Genomic DNA, 14,024 nt, shown 5'->3' on the forward strand with positions numbered 1-14,024 from the left:
AACTACCATTAGCATACCTCACAGATCTTGAGAAAACATGCCTTAAATTCATCTGGAATCAGAAGGGACCCAGAATAGCAAAAGCAATCCTGGGCAAGAAGAACAGGTCAGGTGGAATCACAATCCCTGACCTGAAATTATATACAAAGCTACTATAATAAAATAAACCTAGTACTGGCTAAAAAACAGACCTGAGGGTCAATGGAACAGACTGGAGGAAACAGCCACAACCAAAAACACACTCAGCCACTTAATCTTTGATAAAGGGGCCAATCAAACTCACTGGGAGAACGATAGCCTCTTTAATAAGTGGTGCTGGAAACACTGGCTTGCCACTTGCCGAAGACTGAAAATAGACCCAAGTCTATCACCATGCACTAAACTCAAGTCACAGATCTCAATATTAAAACAGAAACACTAAATCTATTGGAAGAGTAAGTAGGTAAAAACCTTGAAGACATAAGGGTAGGCAGAGAGTTCATGAACAGAAACCAAACTGCAGATGAAATACTTCAAAGAATCAACAACTGGGATCTCATTCTACTGAGAACTTTCTGCACATCTAAAGAAAGCACCAGTATAGTAAAAAGAAAACCCACAAATTGGGAAAAAAATTTTAGCTGACTGTCCCTCAGACAAAAGTATTCTATCTAGAACATATAAAGAATTAAAAAACATGAGGGCCCCAAATTCAAAGACCCAGTCCAAAAATGGGCAGCTGAGATGAATACACACTTCTCAGATAAAGAAATACAAATGGCAAGTAAATACATGAAAAAATGTTCAACATCATTAGTCATTGGAGAAATGCAAATTAAAACAACATTGAGATTTCATCTCACCCCAGTAAGAATGGCTAGCATTAAGAAATCAACCAATAACAAATGCTGGCGAGGCTGTGGAGAAATAGGAAGTCTTCTCCACTGCTGGTGGGAATGCAGACTGGTGAAACCACTGTGGAAATCAGTTTGGAGATTCCTCAGAAAACTAGGTCTAGAGGTCCCATTCAACCCAGCTATTCCCCTTCTAAGTATTCTCCCAGAAGATCTGAAAACATCGTATCACAGTGATATATGTATACACACGTTTATAGCAGCACAATTTGTAATTGCTAAATTGTAGAAGCAACCCAACTGTCCATCCAGTGAGGAATGGATAAAAAAATTGTGGTACTTCTATATAATAGAATATTACTCAACTATAAAGAAAGATAAACTTGAAGATTTTACAGGTAAATGGTCACAACTAGAGACCATACTCATAAGTGAAATAAACCAGACCTCCATGTGTAAGCAACGTATTGTCTCACTAGTGTAAGAACCTGAAAGAGTGAGTAAAAATTAGGAGGTATGGCAGACATTGTGAAACAAAAGGAAAATGCTCAAAAGTAAAGAGCAACTGGGGTGAGGGAAAAGAGAAAAGAAGGGGAAATTTTATGTGTGTATGTATATCCAGGATAACTAACATAGTTGTACTATTGACTTCTATCACTTTACTCAAAAGAACAGTTAATGATTAATTATTTGATCAATTTTGCATGTCTCTATTTGTTTTCTTGAGGAACCACTTTGAAGATATCAATATGTAACACAACCGTTGTTAATTTCCTACCACTTTGTCTGTAATTCAGTATTGCTTGTATTGTTCTTATGCTATTTTGTAAATGGATGTGTTTGTTAATGTTTTCCTTCTTTTATTTTTAGAGTAAATTTTTAAAAATAATACCTTGTACAAATTTAACTCTAAGTGTGCTAACAAGCTCTGAAATATTTACATATTTCTTAAGAGGCATTTGCTTAAGATACTTGTAATGTAAATTTGAATGTGATTAAATTCGAAACTGACATTGAATGACTAAGAGAATTGATGATTGACACTTGATTTTAGGGCCAGGCCATAGCTCAGGGGTATTGCACTTGCCTAGCATGTGTGAGGTCCTGGGTTTCGTTCCCAGCATCTCAAAACTCAACATAAAACAAACATTAGTAGTTTAAAGGTTCGGAAAACTTTTTTGCTAGGTTCATGGAAAGGCCCCTGCAGGGGTCTGAGAGGACAATGGAGAGAAACAGATACAGGTCCCTGATGCAGGAAGATGTTGGGCAGGGTATGATCTGAAAGGGACAAATTGGGCACTAAAGCACAAAGAACAGACACACACTCACTCCCCCGTGGGTAAACCTCTCACCATTGCTCTAGATGTAAGGAGACCTTGGGGCAAGAACCAGTCCCTCTGGTTAGCTGGGCCCATATGGTTCTTCACCCGGCACTTACCAAACACGGTCAGGTGCCGCACGAAGCTCACGTCCCCCACGCCGTCCTCCAGGCACCTGAGGAACAGGACAATATTGTCAGGCCTTCAGCTCAGGCACAAGCTTCACTGTCTCTGGTGCAGACCCACTGAAGTTTTGCCTGACCACAGGCTCATGGGGCTTTGCCCACAAGTCCCTGGGTACCAGTCTCCCTCACAGAGGATAGACTTCTCTGAGCAGCCTTTGAACCCTATAGCCTGTGCCAGACTGAAACCAGCAGGAGCCCCAGAGAATGACGTCCTCAGCAGCTCTGTGGAGGGATGGTGGGGAAAGACCCTTACCTTCCTCTTGGAAAGCAGTCAAAAGAAACAGGGGTTTTTGTTTTGGTGCTTACAGAGCGTAGAGTACAGAGAGGCACCTGCGGGGGGTCAAGGCAGCCACAGGGGACACTCAGCAGGATGAGCACTGGGAGGCCCTTGCCTTTGGCCCCACCAAGGGCCCAGGCCTGCGTCTGCAGGTCCCAGTCTGTCCCCTGGTCCTAGAGGGGAACACTGCAGGCACCAAGCTCTGGGGAGACCTGAGGAGATCCCATACAGGGAGGTTTTGAGCGAGGGTAGATCAGGGGAGGCATAGAGGAGCCTGGCTATCACAGTGACACTCAAGGTACCTGGGGCATGCCCTGTCCACTCTGTGCTTTTGTCCCCCAAAATACAGAGAGGGAGGATGACCAGAGGATCTTACTCACTTGAAGGCACCTGAATAGCCAAAGTATGGTTCATGAGAGGAGCAGGCACACTTGTCAGTCCCTTTTCCTGCACACAGTTGACACAGGCTGGGGAACCTCTTCTCATATGCACAGGGCACACAGCTGCCAGAGAAGAACGTGGCTGCTCCTGCTCAACATAGACGTATGGACCACAAGGTGTGAGCTGCTAGGGTCTCAGGGTTATGTGCACATGCGAGAGAGTGGCCCTAAGAGCCCTTGCATCTGCCGACTTCCTGGGGATGTTCTGGGAGGCAGGAGTGCACAGGCCGGCCGGGTGCAGCCTGCTGGAGTGAGCGATGACCCACAGCGCCTGGGTGTTTGGACACCACACTGTCTTATGTGGGCTTTCCAGGTTGCCGGCCGCGGGTGTGAGAGTAGCCAACATATACTGAATCAAGCTGTGGCCCAGTTCCACTCACTCTGCTAACTCCCCAGCTTTGAGGCCCTGAGGGGGCAGACAGAACTCTGAACAGGGCAGGAACACCTGCGGGTCAGCCAGCCTCCACAGCCCTTCCTTATTGCAGAACCTAGGCCACCACACCTTCCCTTCTGCTCCTGGAAGCTGTAGCGGCTTGTGGGGTCCCTCTTCTAGGACAGAGTTAGAGCAGGTTGCTGGTGAGGGGCAGGAGGCATGATGGACAACTGCACAGACAGATGTCCAGTACTGCCTATCACCAAGGCAAGTAAACACCCCACGAAGGGGAAGATGTGGCCAGAGATGTGCTCCAGGTGCAGCACTTTATCAGATCCCTGCAGCCCCTTGTCCTTATCATGGCCAAAAAATTACTTTGGAAAGACGGCAGAGCTCAGAAAGATGCACTTTTGCAGAGAGCAGGATTTGGCCATCATCTTCAAGGGCTAAAAAGGTGCTCAGGGCTCACCTTGGCCACCATAACTGAACAAGAAGTTGGCACAGAGGCCTGAGGTGCTGGCAGTGTGACTGGAGGCCCTAGAGAAACTTCCTGGGAAATTGGGAGGAAGGTGGCCTTCCTGAGTGGGCCTCAAGGATGGCCCTTGTCAAGCCAAGCTGCTGGGATTCCCAGGAGGGCAGGACCAACAGGAGCTCAGAGAAACAGAAGCATCTTTCCTGAGGGAAGAGAAAGCTCAGCCCCCAGCTTCCATAAGTTGCTGGTGCACACACCCTTACTCCATCTTGGAAAACATGGAAAGCATACATGTAACAGTGATTGTATGACCCGCACATGACCCACTTGGGCAACTGGTGCAGGAGCGCTGTCTGAGGACATCCAATCCCTGCTGACTTACCTGCTTCAAGAGAGCCAGAGGGAAGCAGTAGACCAATGGGGACGATCCACCCAGCAGACCAGCCCAGGCCCGTGTGGCAGGACTTTTTGCCTTGGAGCTGGTTCAGCTGGAAGTTGGTTCCCTTCTTCACCAGAGCCACAACGTAATAGTGAGTTTGTGGATCTGCAAAGGAGCAGGGAGAAAGAAGGAACAAAGGAAGATGGCACATCTTCCCTACTGACCTTCCAGGGTGTGCAATGCAGAACTTTGGAGGAGCCTAGGATCTGCACCATTCCCTGGTCAGTACAGAGAAAAGAGAAAACTGAACTTTTTCAAGGCCATAAACATGTAGACAGCCCCTGGTTTTCAATAGCTAGGCTTTGGATTATTAAATTTTACAATGTGTGAAAGCAATACACAGTCGGAGAACCCATTCTTTGAATTTGATTTTTTCTCAGTCTATTGATATGTGGTACAATTATCTTTCACGATGCTGGACAATGGCAGGGAACCACGTGATCACAAAGGGAACCACCAATTCTGTGTTAGCAAGCATGATGTTTGGTGAATGCATTTTAGGGTTAGAATTTTTCAGTCTACAATGGGTTTATTAGAACACAACTGCACCATAAAAGTAGAGTCAATGGTACTTATTTTTCTGCCAGTGGAGATGGGAATTTTGAAGGCTCACACTATGACAGGGCCTGCAGATGTTCTCAGAGAAGACTTTCAGCTCCCAGGCACTGAGGTTACTGCTTCTCTGCCTCTGTGTCTACAGCTCGGTCACAAAAGTGAAAGCCTGAGAGGACGGATGCAGGGATGACCCAGGAATATGCCAGGGCCCTGCACATTAGAGGTGGGCTATGCTCACACACTGAGAGCGCTGATGCAAAAGTATGGGAAAGAGGCAAAGCTCCCTCCATAGACTCCCCAAGAATCTCTCCTCCAAACACACACAGGCCTGTACACTGCGGCACAGGGAGGAGACGGCACAGGGAGGAGGCAGCCAGATCCTCATGTTCTCCTTCCAGAGCTGGGACTCCTAGGCGTGCAGCTCCCCACTCAGTGATGGACTCTGGACAGCACCCCCTTCCCAGGCTGTGTGTACCCCACAGCACCAAAGGCACTCATCAGAATGCACAAAGTTTGCAGTTGCCTGGGAAGTGCCAATATCCTAACCCTTGTGGGTGAGTAGCAGTGACAGCCTCCATCCATCCGAAGAGCTCCAGCAACTTCGTTTGCCTGCCAGTGCTATGCTGACAGAGTCCCTGCCTTCCCCAGTGGCTGCAGTGTCACACCAGTGACCTGGGTGCCCAGGGAGAACACACCATCTTTTGACCCATAGAATTCTGCCGCAATGGGCTTCAGGTTGTAGGGGGCCAAGCTCGCTTCAAACACCAAACCTCCATCAATGGTCACGGCATCTGCTTTGTTTGCCTAAAAGAGAAGAGATTAGCCCATGAGTGGCCCGCATCGCCTCTGAGGAAGACTCCCCTCATCCTCCCCCAGGTATGCTTGCTCCATAAATGCTTCATGGCTTGGGCCTGCATCACCTCCCTTGGTCTACACTCAAAAGTCAGCTTCTCTGTGAGGCTGTTACTGACCTCACTCATAATGCTATCATCTCATGTGTTCTGGATTCCACTTTTTCTTCCTAGACCTTATCAACCATCTGACATGCTTGGTTCAGTGTTTTCCTCCCCTGTGTAATATGAGCTCCATGCAAGTGAGGACATTTTTGCATCTTTAATTCCCTGCTGAATCCTAGTACCAAGAAGAGCACCTAGCATACATAGGTGTTTGGTAACTGTTGGGTAAGTGAGTGCACCAGAGAATATTTTTGCCTCCGATAACTAATGTGATGCACTCTCAGATCTGGAGTCTCTTTTCAGGAATCTGTCAGCCCAGCGTTCCTCTCTTCCTACGGGAAGCGGTAGCTTCACAGCCCTCTCTCAGAAATGAGGCTGAGTCATTTCCATACCCAGCATGGAAATTATTCTTTTTTAAAGGAGCTTTTTTGGGTGTTTTTCAGGAATTGAACTCAGGGCTTCACACTTGCTAAGCAGGTGCTCCACCGTGGAGCTACATCCCTAGCCCAGAAATCATTCTTTTTATTTATTTATTTATTAACTTGAGTTTTACTGAATTTAGTGCAGCCACCCTCAGTATCTAGGGAAATTAGTCCCAGAACTCCCACAATAATCAAAATACGCAGATTCTCAAGTCCCTAATATAAAAGGATGTAGAATTTGTGTACATCCTGTACCCTTCCTCCCATATACTTTACTTTTTCTTTTTCTGAGACAGGGTCTCACTATGCAGTTCAGGCTGGCCTTGAGCTCACTTTGTAGCCCATGCTTGTCTCGAACCCGCAACAATCTTCCTGCCTCAGCCTCCCAAGTGCTGGGATTACAGGTGTGCACCACCATGCCTGGCTTCATACACTTTAAATCATCTCTAAATTACTTAACTAACTAATACAGTATAAATGCCGTATAAATAGGTATACTGTAGTGTTTAGGGAATATATGGTGGCAAGAATGAAGTCTATGTGTTCAGAAAAGGTGCAATGTTTTACATCTGCTGATGCTTGAATGTACATATGCAGAGGCCAAGAATACAGAGGGACAAATGTACTGTACACATTTTCCCCTTTTTTTCGTATCCCATTTTCTTATATTTTACAGTATATATGATATATGAGTTTTCTTATACATATTTTACAAAATGCATGTACCATGTTATACAAATCTGTATTACAATTATATATTTCCCATCCCATTTTATATAAATATTTACATATAGTTGTATGCACATAAAATTAGGACACTATTGAATGTATCAGAAACCAACTTGAATTAATAAAGGATGGACTTAGAATAAAAGATAAAAGAACAAGAAGGGCATTAAGCCTTGTGAACCCCACCCAGAAAGGAAGCAGTGAGAACTGATGCTTTTCAGCTTATCCTCATGAGTTCCAAGTTGTTCTTACTTCTCCTCACTTTACATACATCTTCCTTTCCTGAATGGTTCCTCTTCATGTTCCAAAATCAGAGGTGAAAAGACAGCAACTTTACAGAGACTGCTTGACCAGCCCCCATGATTACATAAGGCCAAGTTTCTGTAACAAGTTCACATCTGTCTCCACTTTTCTCTATACACACACACATAAATATACACATATATATGTGAATTGAAGAATAAACACTTATGGACACATTTGTGATGCTTATTGAGTATTTCCAAATTGTTTTTCAGAAATAAAAAATTATAATGCTAATCCAAGTTTATGATTTATAATGCTAATCAGCATGCATATCAGTTTCACTGCAAACCTACCAGTGAAAAGTGTTATCAACAAGGGAGCACTACTCTGCCATAAAGGATAAGCTTCAGACATTTCTAGGCAAATGGGTGCACTTAGGACCATACTCCTAAGTGAAATAAACTGGACATACATGCTTAAATATTGCATTGTTTCTCTGGTGTAAGAAACCAAAAGCATAAACAAGGACCAAAATGTATAATAGATATTGTGAAATAGGAAGAAATTGTTCAAGTGGGAAGGGGTACATGGAAAGGGGAAAGGGAAAAAGAAGAAAAGAATAGAAGGAAAAAAATGGAAACAAAGCCTTTACAGATAAGGAGAGTAAGAGGGGTTGAAGGGAGGAGAAGGGACTGGGGAAAAAAGAAGAATCGAGATATATTATGTATAGGTACAAAATCCCTACGATGAATGTGATCACTATGTATATCTATAATGTACCAATGAAATTAACTTTAAAAAAGAAAGAAATGTCATCATATTACCAATATGAACTTACTGTAAGAAGGCATTTATTTTAATTTATTTGGTTATTAAAAAGAATGAACATTTTTCCTTTATTGTCCACATTGTTTATTAGCTGTAATTTTTTTTGTGAGTGGTTTGTTTATAGCTTGTTATTTTTAAACATTTCTTATAAATTTAAATTATATATTTATATAGTTTTTACAGTGCAATAAATGATTTTGTTACAGCTGATGTGATTTATTTTTATATATTTAGCACTTTTAAAAATACTTATCATAGTTTTAAAATTTTTACATTTCCAAATTTGCCTACTTTTCTGATTTATCTAATTATGTTTCTTTGTCTTAATTACTTTTTTATCATTGAGACACAATACATGACCCCCATAACTCTAAGGAGAAAGTTGATTTGGATTTAGAGTTTGTAGAAGTTTCAGTCCATAGTCAGCTGCCTCCAAGGCAAGGAGGCATCAGAGAAGAAGACTATGCTCATGGCATGGCAGGCAGGAAGCAGAGATCGAGCAACAGAGGAGAGAGGGAGATAGACCCTTCTAGTTCACACCCCCAGTGACCCACCTTCTCTGACCAGGTTTTACCTCCTGGTATCACATATAGCCATAAACCCATCAGTAGACTAATCCACTGATCAATATCACACCCCAAGATCCAGTCACCTCCCCAAAGCCTCACCTGTGAATGAATGAAGCTCTGGGAGATATCTAGATATAAACCATAACACTTTTTGTCAAATTGAATCAAGCTATGAGAGTTTGTGGGGTTTTTTTGGTGAATGGATTAAGAATCTCATTTGATTCCCCCCCTCAAATGCCTACTGAGTTGTCCAATTAAAGAAACCTTTCTCAATCATTTTTTGAAAGCTTGCTTTATCATAAATATCTAGCTAAATTTATATGCATCTAGTCTAAACTTAGTAAGTCTAGGACTCTAATACCCTAATTTTTAACATTTACTATACTCTGCATCTATATATCATATGGATAATTAGATGTATAGACACACAGAAAGCTGAGAATGTGTTGATTTTGTTCTCTTCCAGGTGTTCAATATCCATGTCAGTAACCTGTTCTTTACTAACACTTCTATTTAAATATGGTATCATTTTAGGAAAACCTTGGCTATTCGATTAGTGTTCTTTCTCATGCCATTTTATAATCTTATCCATGTGCTCTTCACAAGAATTTTATAATTATATTATTGATGCTTTTTGAAAGAGTTTATTTTGATGAAAATTATGCTAAATTTATTGAACAACTTTAGGATGATACAAAAGTATGTATACAGTCTTCCAACCTGGGGATATGGTACAAGGCTCATTTATTAATAAATGTTGCTTACTTACCACAGACCTTCATATTAACAGTTTTATAAAGCTCTCATTTGTTATTTCTTCAGAAATATTTTTCTGTTTATTATTTTAAACACAAATGAGATCACAATTTTGGGCTAATGATATTACCTGTAATATACTCATTTTTTACCGAGCTAATTTATTCATTAATAAATGATTACAGCAGCATTTCTCTCAATTCCACTATGCTTTCTAGGTAAACAATCATCTGAAAATATTGATATGTCTGATGGTTTCTATCTTACATGTATTTTATATCTTATTGCATCACTGGGAAATTCCAAAAGCAATTTAACTATTAATAACAAGACCCCAGAGCTTCTTGTTTATTTCCGAGTCTCCTCCTCTTCTTCCTCTTCCTCTTCCTCTTCCTCTTCCTCCTCCTTTTCCTTCCCCTTCTCCTTCCCCTTCTCCTTTCTCTTCCTCTCTTCTTCTTCCTCCTCCTCCTCCTCTTCCTCCCCTTCTTCCTCCTCCTCCTCCTCCTCCTTCTCCTCCTTCTTCTTTTTTTGCAGCACTGGGATAACCAGGCAAGCTAGGGAATGCAACTGCACAGGCCATGTGCCCCTCTGCAGAGTATGAAGATAAGGCCCTTTTGAAAGTGTGCATTTTCATGTAATTTCAAAACAACTACTGCTTATTGCCTGCTACACAAGAATTCTACCACTGAGTTACAACTAATATCCTATTTCTGAGTCTTTATAGAGTCTTCTTAATGCAGTGCTAGTTTTACTTTACTATAGATATCTTAATAAGATTGAATCCTTCTCTATGAACTGTGTGGCTATGACTCAGATTATGATTTTTACTATTAATGAATGTTGAGCAGGTGTATTTTTCTGTACAGTAGGAAGTGCAGAGAAAGAGAATATAGACTTCCTTTCACTTCCTTTTGGGCAGCAGTGACTTACCACAATGGCTGCGATGCACTCAAGGTAAGAGGTTGTCTTCATGCAAGTGACAAGGGGACCATTCGCAGAAAAGACTTTCTTCACATTGTCACTGAAACTGGAGCACTTGGTGGCCTCATGATCTGACACAGTGCACCATCTTACAGTTTTTTCAGGGACTGTCAGACACAGCCCTAGGAGAGAGCCAGAGGTATAAAGGAACCACAAAACTCACTTTTCTGTGCTGATAGAAAAGGTCAAAGACAAGATTAAGGGCCAACTGAGTGGGTACACCCATACTAGCTTGGCTGTCTGACTCACATGAATTTCATGGCCTCTTTTGCTCATTCTGCCCTACCCCTTGGATAAAAAAGTTAAACATAGAATTAGCATTATAAGACAGGAATTTCACTCCCAGGATAGATCCAAAATTATTGAAGACTCTAAATTGGTAATTGTGATGTGCTTGGAGAGAAGAAAGTGGATATTGCTTGCTTAATAGGTACAGGATTTTCCTTTAGAGTGATTAAAATTCTTTGGAACTGGATAGAGGTGATGGTTACAAATATTGTGGATGTATTAAACACCACAGAATTGTTCACTTTAAAATGGTTTATCTATGTTATGTGAATCTCGTCTCAAAAATATCTACTCCTGGGTAGGAAGCTTTATAACCACCAAACCAGCCCTACAGAATGCTCTCAAGAACATATTGGCAAGACCACAACCATAGGAATACCAATAGAAAGAAGACCACAACCACAGAAACACCAACAGAAAGAAATGACAAGGCAGGGAAAGCAATTAAACAGAGGAGAAAGACAGGGAACCAATAACAGGAAAATAACATGACAAGGATAAGTTAATAGATAGCAGTTATAACCATCAACGTTAATGGTCTCAACTCACCAATCAAAAGAAACAGACTAGCAGAATGGATCAAGAAGCAATATCCAAATATATGCTCCATTCAAAAAACACATTGAATTAAAAAAGAAATTCATAGACTGAAAGTCTAAGGATGGAAAACAAAGCTCCATGCCACAGAAATCCAGAAGAAAGCAAGGGTACCTATTCTATTTGCAGGCAATGTGAACTTCAAGCCAAGACTGATCAAAAGAGAGAAAGGTCACTACATACTTATTAAGGGAAAATTCCAAGGAGAAGAGTTAACAGTCATAAATATATATGCACCAAATACTGGTGCACAAAAATACATAAAACAAATATTAACAGACATGAAGAATCAAATAAGAACTGACACAATTGTGCGGACCTTAATACCCCACTCTCACAAATAGATCAACCAAATGAGAAGTCAAGAAAGATACATCAGAGTTAAACCAAACCTGTGAACAAATGGACTTGGTAGATGTCTACAAAGCGGTCCACCTGACAATATCAGAATACAGATTCTTCACAGATACACATGGAATGTTCTCCAAAATAGACCACATATTAGCCCATAAAACATGCTTAAGTAGATGCAGAGGAATTGAAATCATCCCATCAATATTATCTGACCATAGTACAATGAAACTGGAAATCAATGGCAAAGGAAACCACTAAAGCTATATAAACACATAGAAACTAAACAACAGCCTTCTGAACAAACAATGGGTCACTGGGGATTTAACTCAGTGGCACAGCACCTGCCTGGCAAGCACAAGGTTGTGAGTCTGATTCCCAGTACTGGGGAAAAAAAAGAGATAAAACAAACAATGGGTCACAGAGGAAATTAAAGAAGAAATTAAACAGTGTCTACAATTAAATGATAATATCAGTACAACATACTGTAACTGATTGTGTGCACTGAAAGCAATCCTATGAGGGAAATTTATAGTGATGAATTCTCACATCAGGAAAAAAGAACAAACTCAAACAACCTAATGCTGAAACTCAAAGTTCTAGAAAAAGAACAAACCAAATCCAAAGCTTGTACAAGGGAGGAAATTATAAAGATAAGAGCAAAAATTAATGCAATTGAGATTAAGAAAACAATGCAAGGAATCAATGAATAAAAAGTTGGTTCTTTGAAAGATTAAATAAAATTGATAAGTCCCTAGCCAACCTCATCAAAAAGAGGAAAGAAAAGACTCAAATTCAAGCAATTAGGAATGGAAAGGGGGAAATTACAACCAATCCTGCAGAAATCCAGATGATTCTCAATACCTACTTCAGAACCTGTACTCTAATGAGATAGAAAACACAGGAAAAACAGGACAGCTTCTTAGGCAGATATAAATTTCCAAAACTGAATGAAGAAGATATAAAAATTCTAAATAACCTGATATCAGCCAATGAAATTGAAAATGTAATTAAAAACTTACTAACAAAGAAAAGCCCAGGTACTAAGGTATTCACTGCTGAATTCTATAAGAAACTTAGAGATGAACCAATGCCATTAATGTTAAAAAAAAAACTCTTTAATGAAATTGAAAGGGAAGCAATACATCCAAAATCACTCCTAGAAAGAAGTATTACTGATACCAACACTGGAGAAGGATACAAGAAAAAGAAGTATAGGCCAATCTTCTTAATGAACATAGATGAAGAAATTCTTGGAGAGATACTGGCAAAAATGCAGCAAATCATCAAGAAGATTATACACAATGACCAAGTATGAGTCATCCCAGGGATGGTTCAATATATACAAATCAAAAAATTCAGTACAGCACATTAATAGAGTTAAAGACAAACATCACACGCTCATCTCAATCAATGCAGAAAAAGCGTTTGACAAAATCTAGCACCCCTTCATGATAAAAACCCTACAGAAAGTTGGAATAGATGGTCTTTATCTCAATCTGATTAAAAAGCCATCTATGACAAACCAGCAGCCAATATCATACTAAATGGTCAAAATCTGAAAGCTTTTACTCTAAAATCAGGAGTAAGATAAGGATGTCCATGATCACCATGCCTATTCAAGAGTTCTAAAAACATTAGCCAGAGCAATTAGACAAGAGAAAAAAGTAAAAGGAATAAGGATAGGAAAAGGAGTTAAATTATCCTTATTTGTGGATGACACAATACTCTACACAAAAGACCCAAAAAACTGCAACAAAAGACCTCTAGATTTAATAACCAAATTCAGTAGTGTAGATGAGTACAAAGTCAATGTTCAAAAATCAATAGCATTCCTGTACACAAACTACAAACTCATTGACAGAGAAGTTAGGGAAACTACACCCTTCACAATAGCATTAAAAAAATGAAATACTTAGGAATCAGTTTAACAAAGTGAAGAATCTATATATTGGCAGTTACAGTAATTCAAAAGAGAAGATTGAACAGGATTTCAGAAAATGGAAAGATAGCCCCTTGCTCATGGATAGGAAGAACCAACATAGGGAAAATGGCCATACTCCCAAAATTGTTATACAGATTTAATGCAATCCCAATCAAATTACCATTAACATATCTTATAGAACTAAAGAAAACACTTCTAAAATTCATTTAGAATAAGAAGAGACCTGTAATAGCAAAAACCATTCTGGGCAACAAAGGCAAGGCAGCATTCATTAAAATTCCTGACTTGAAATTATATTACAAAGTTATTGTGATAAAAACAACATGGTACTGGCAATAAAACACAGCTTCAAGGGTCAGTGGAACAGATTAGAAGATGCAGGCACAACTACAAACACACTCAGCCACCTTATCTTTGATAAAAGGGCTGTTATGGTTTGTGTCTGGGTGTCTCCCCAAAGCCT

At 40.6% G+C, this 14,024-nt stretch overlaps 1 protein-coding gene across 1 annotated transcript in view; it reads right to left on the bottom strand.

The window, feature by feature from the left end:
* Positions 1-14,024, bottom strand: part of LOC102027879 (inhibitor of carbonic anhydrase-like) — a 51,683-nt gene that overhangs the window by 33,790 nt on the left and 3,869 nt on the right. Inside the window, exons 2-6 of the mRNA XM_005406810.2 lie at positions 10,330-10,502; positions 5,589-5,697; positions 4,282-4,443; positions 2,995-3,142; positions 2,272-2,327 (exon numbers count right to left, since the gene is read on the bottom strand). Of these exons, the coding sequence (XP_005406867.1) occupies positions 2,272-2,327; positions 2,995-3,142; positions 4,282-4,443; positions 5,589-5,697; positions 10,330-10,502 (648 nt within the window). The remainder of the gene's footprint in view (positions 1-2,271; positions 2,328-2,994; positions 3,143-4,281; positions 4,444-5,588; positions 5,698-10,329; positions 10,503-14,024) is intronic.

This window comes from Chinchilla lanigera, unplaced genomic scaffold (assembly GCF_000276665.1).
Source record: "Chinchilla lanigera isolate Chin_1 unplaced genomic scaffold, ChiLan1.0 scaffold00100, whole genome shotgun sequence".
NCBI lineage: Eukaryota > Metazoa > Chordata > Mammalia > Rodentia > Chinchillidae > Chinchilla > Chinchilla lanigera.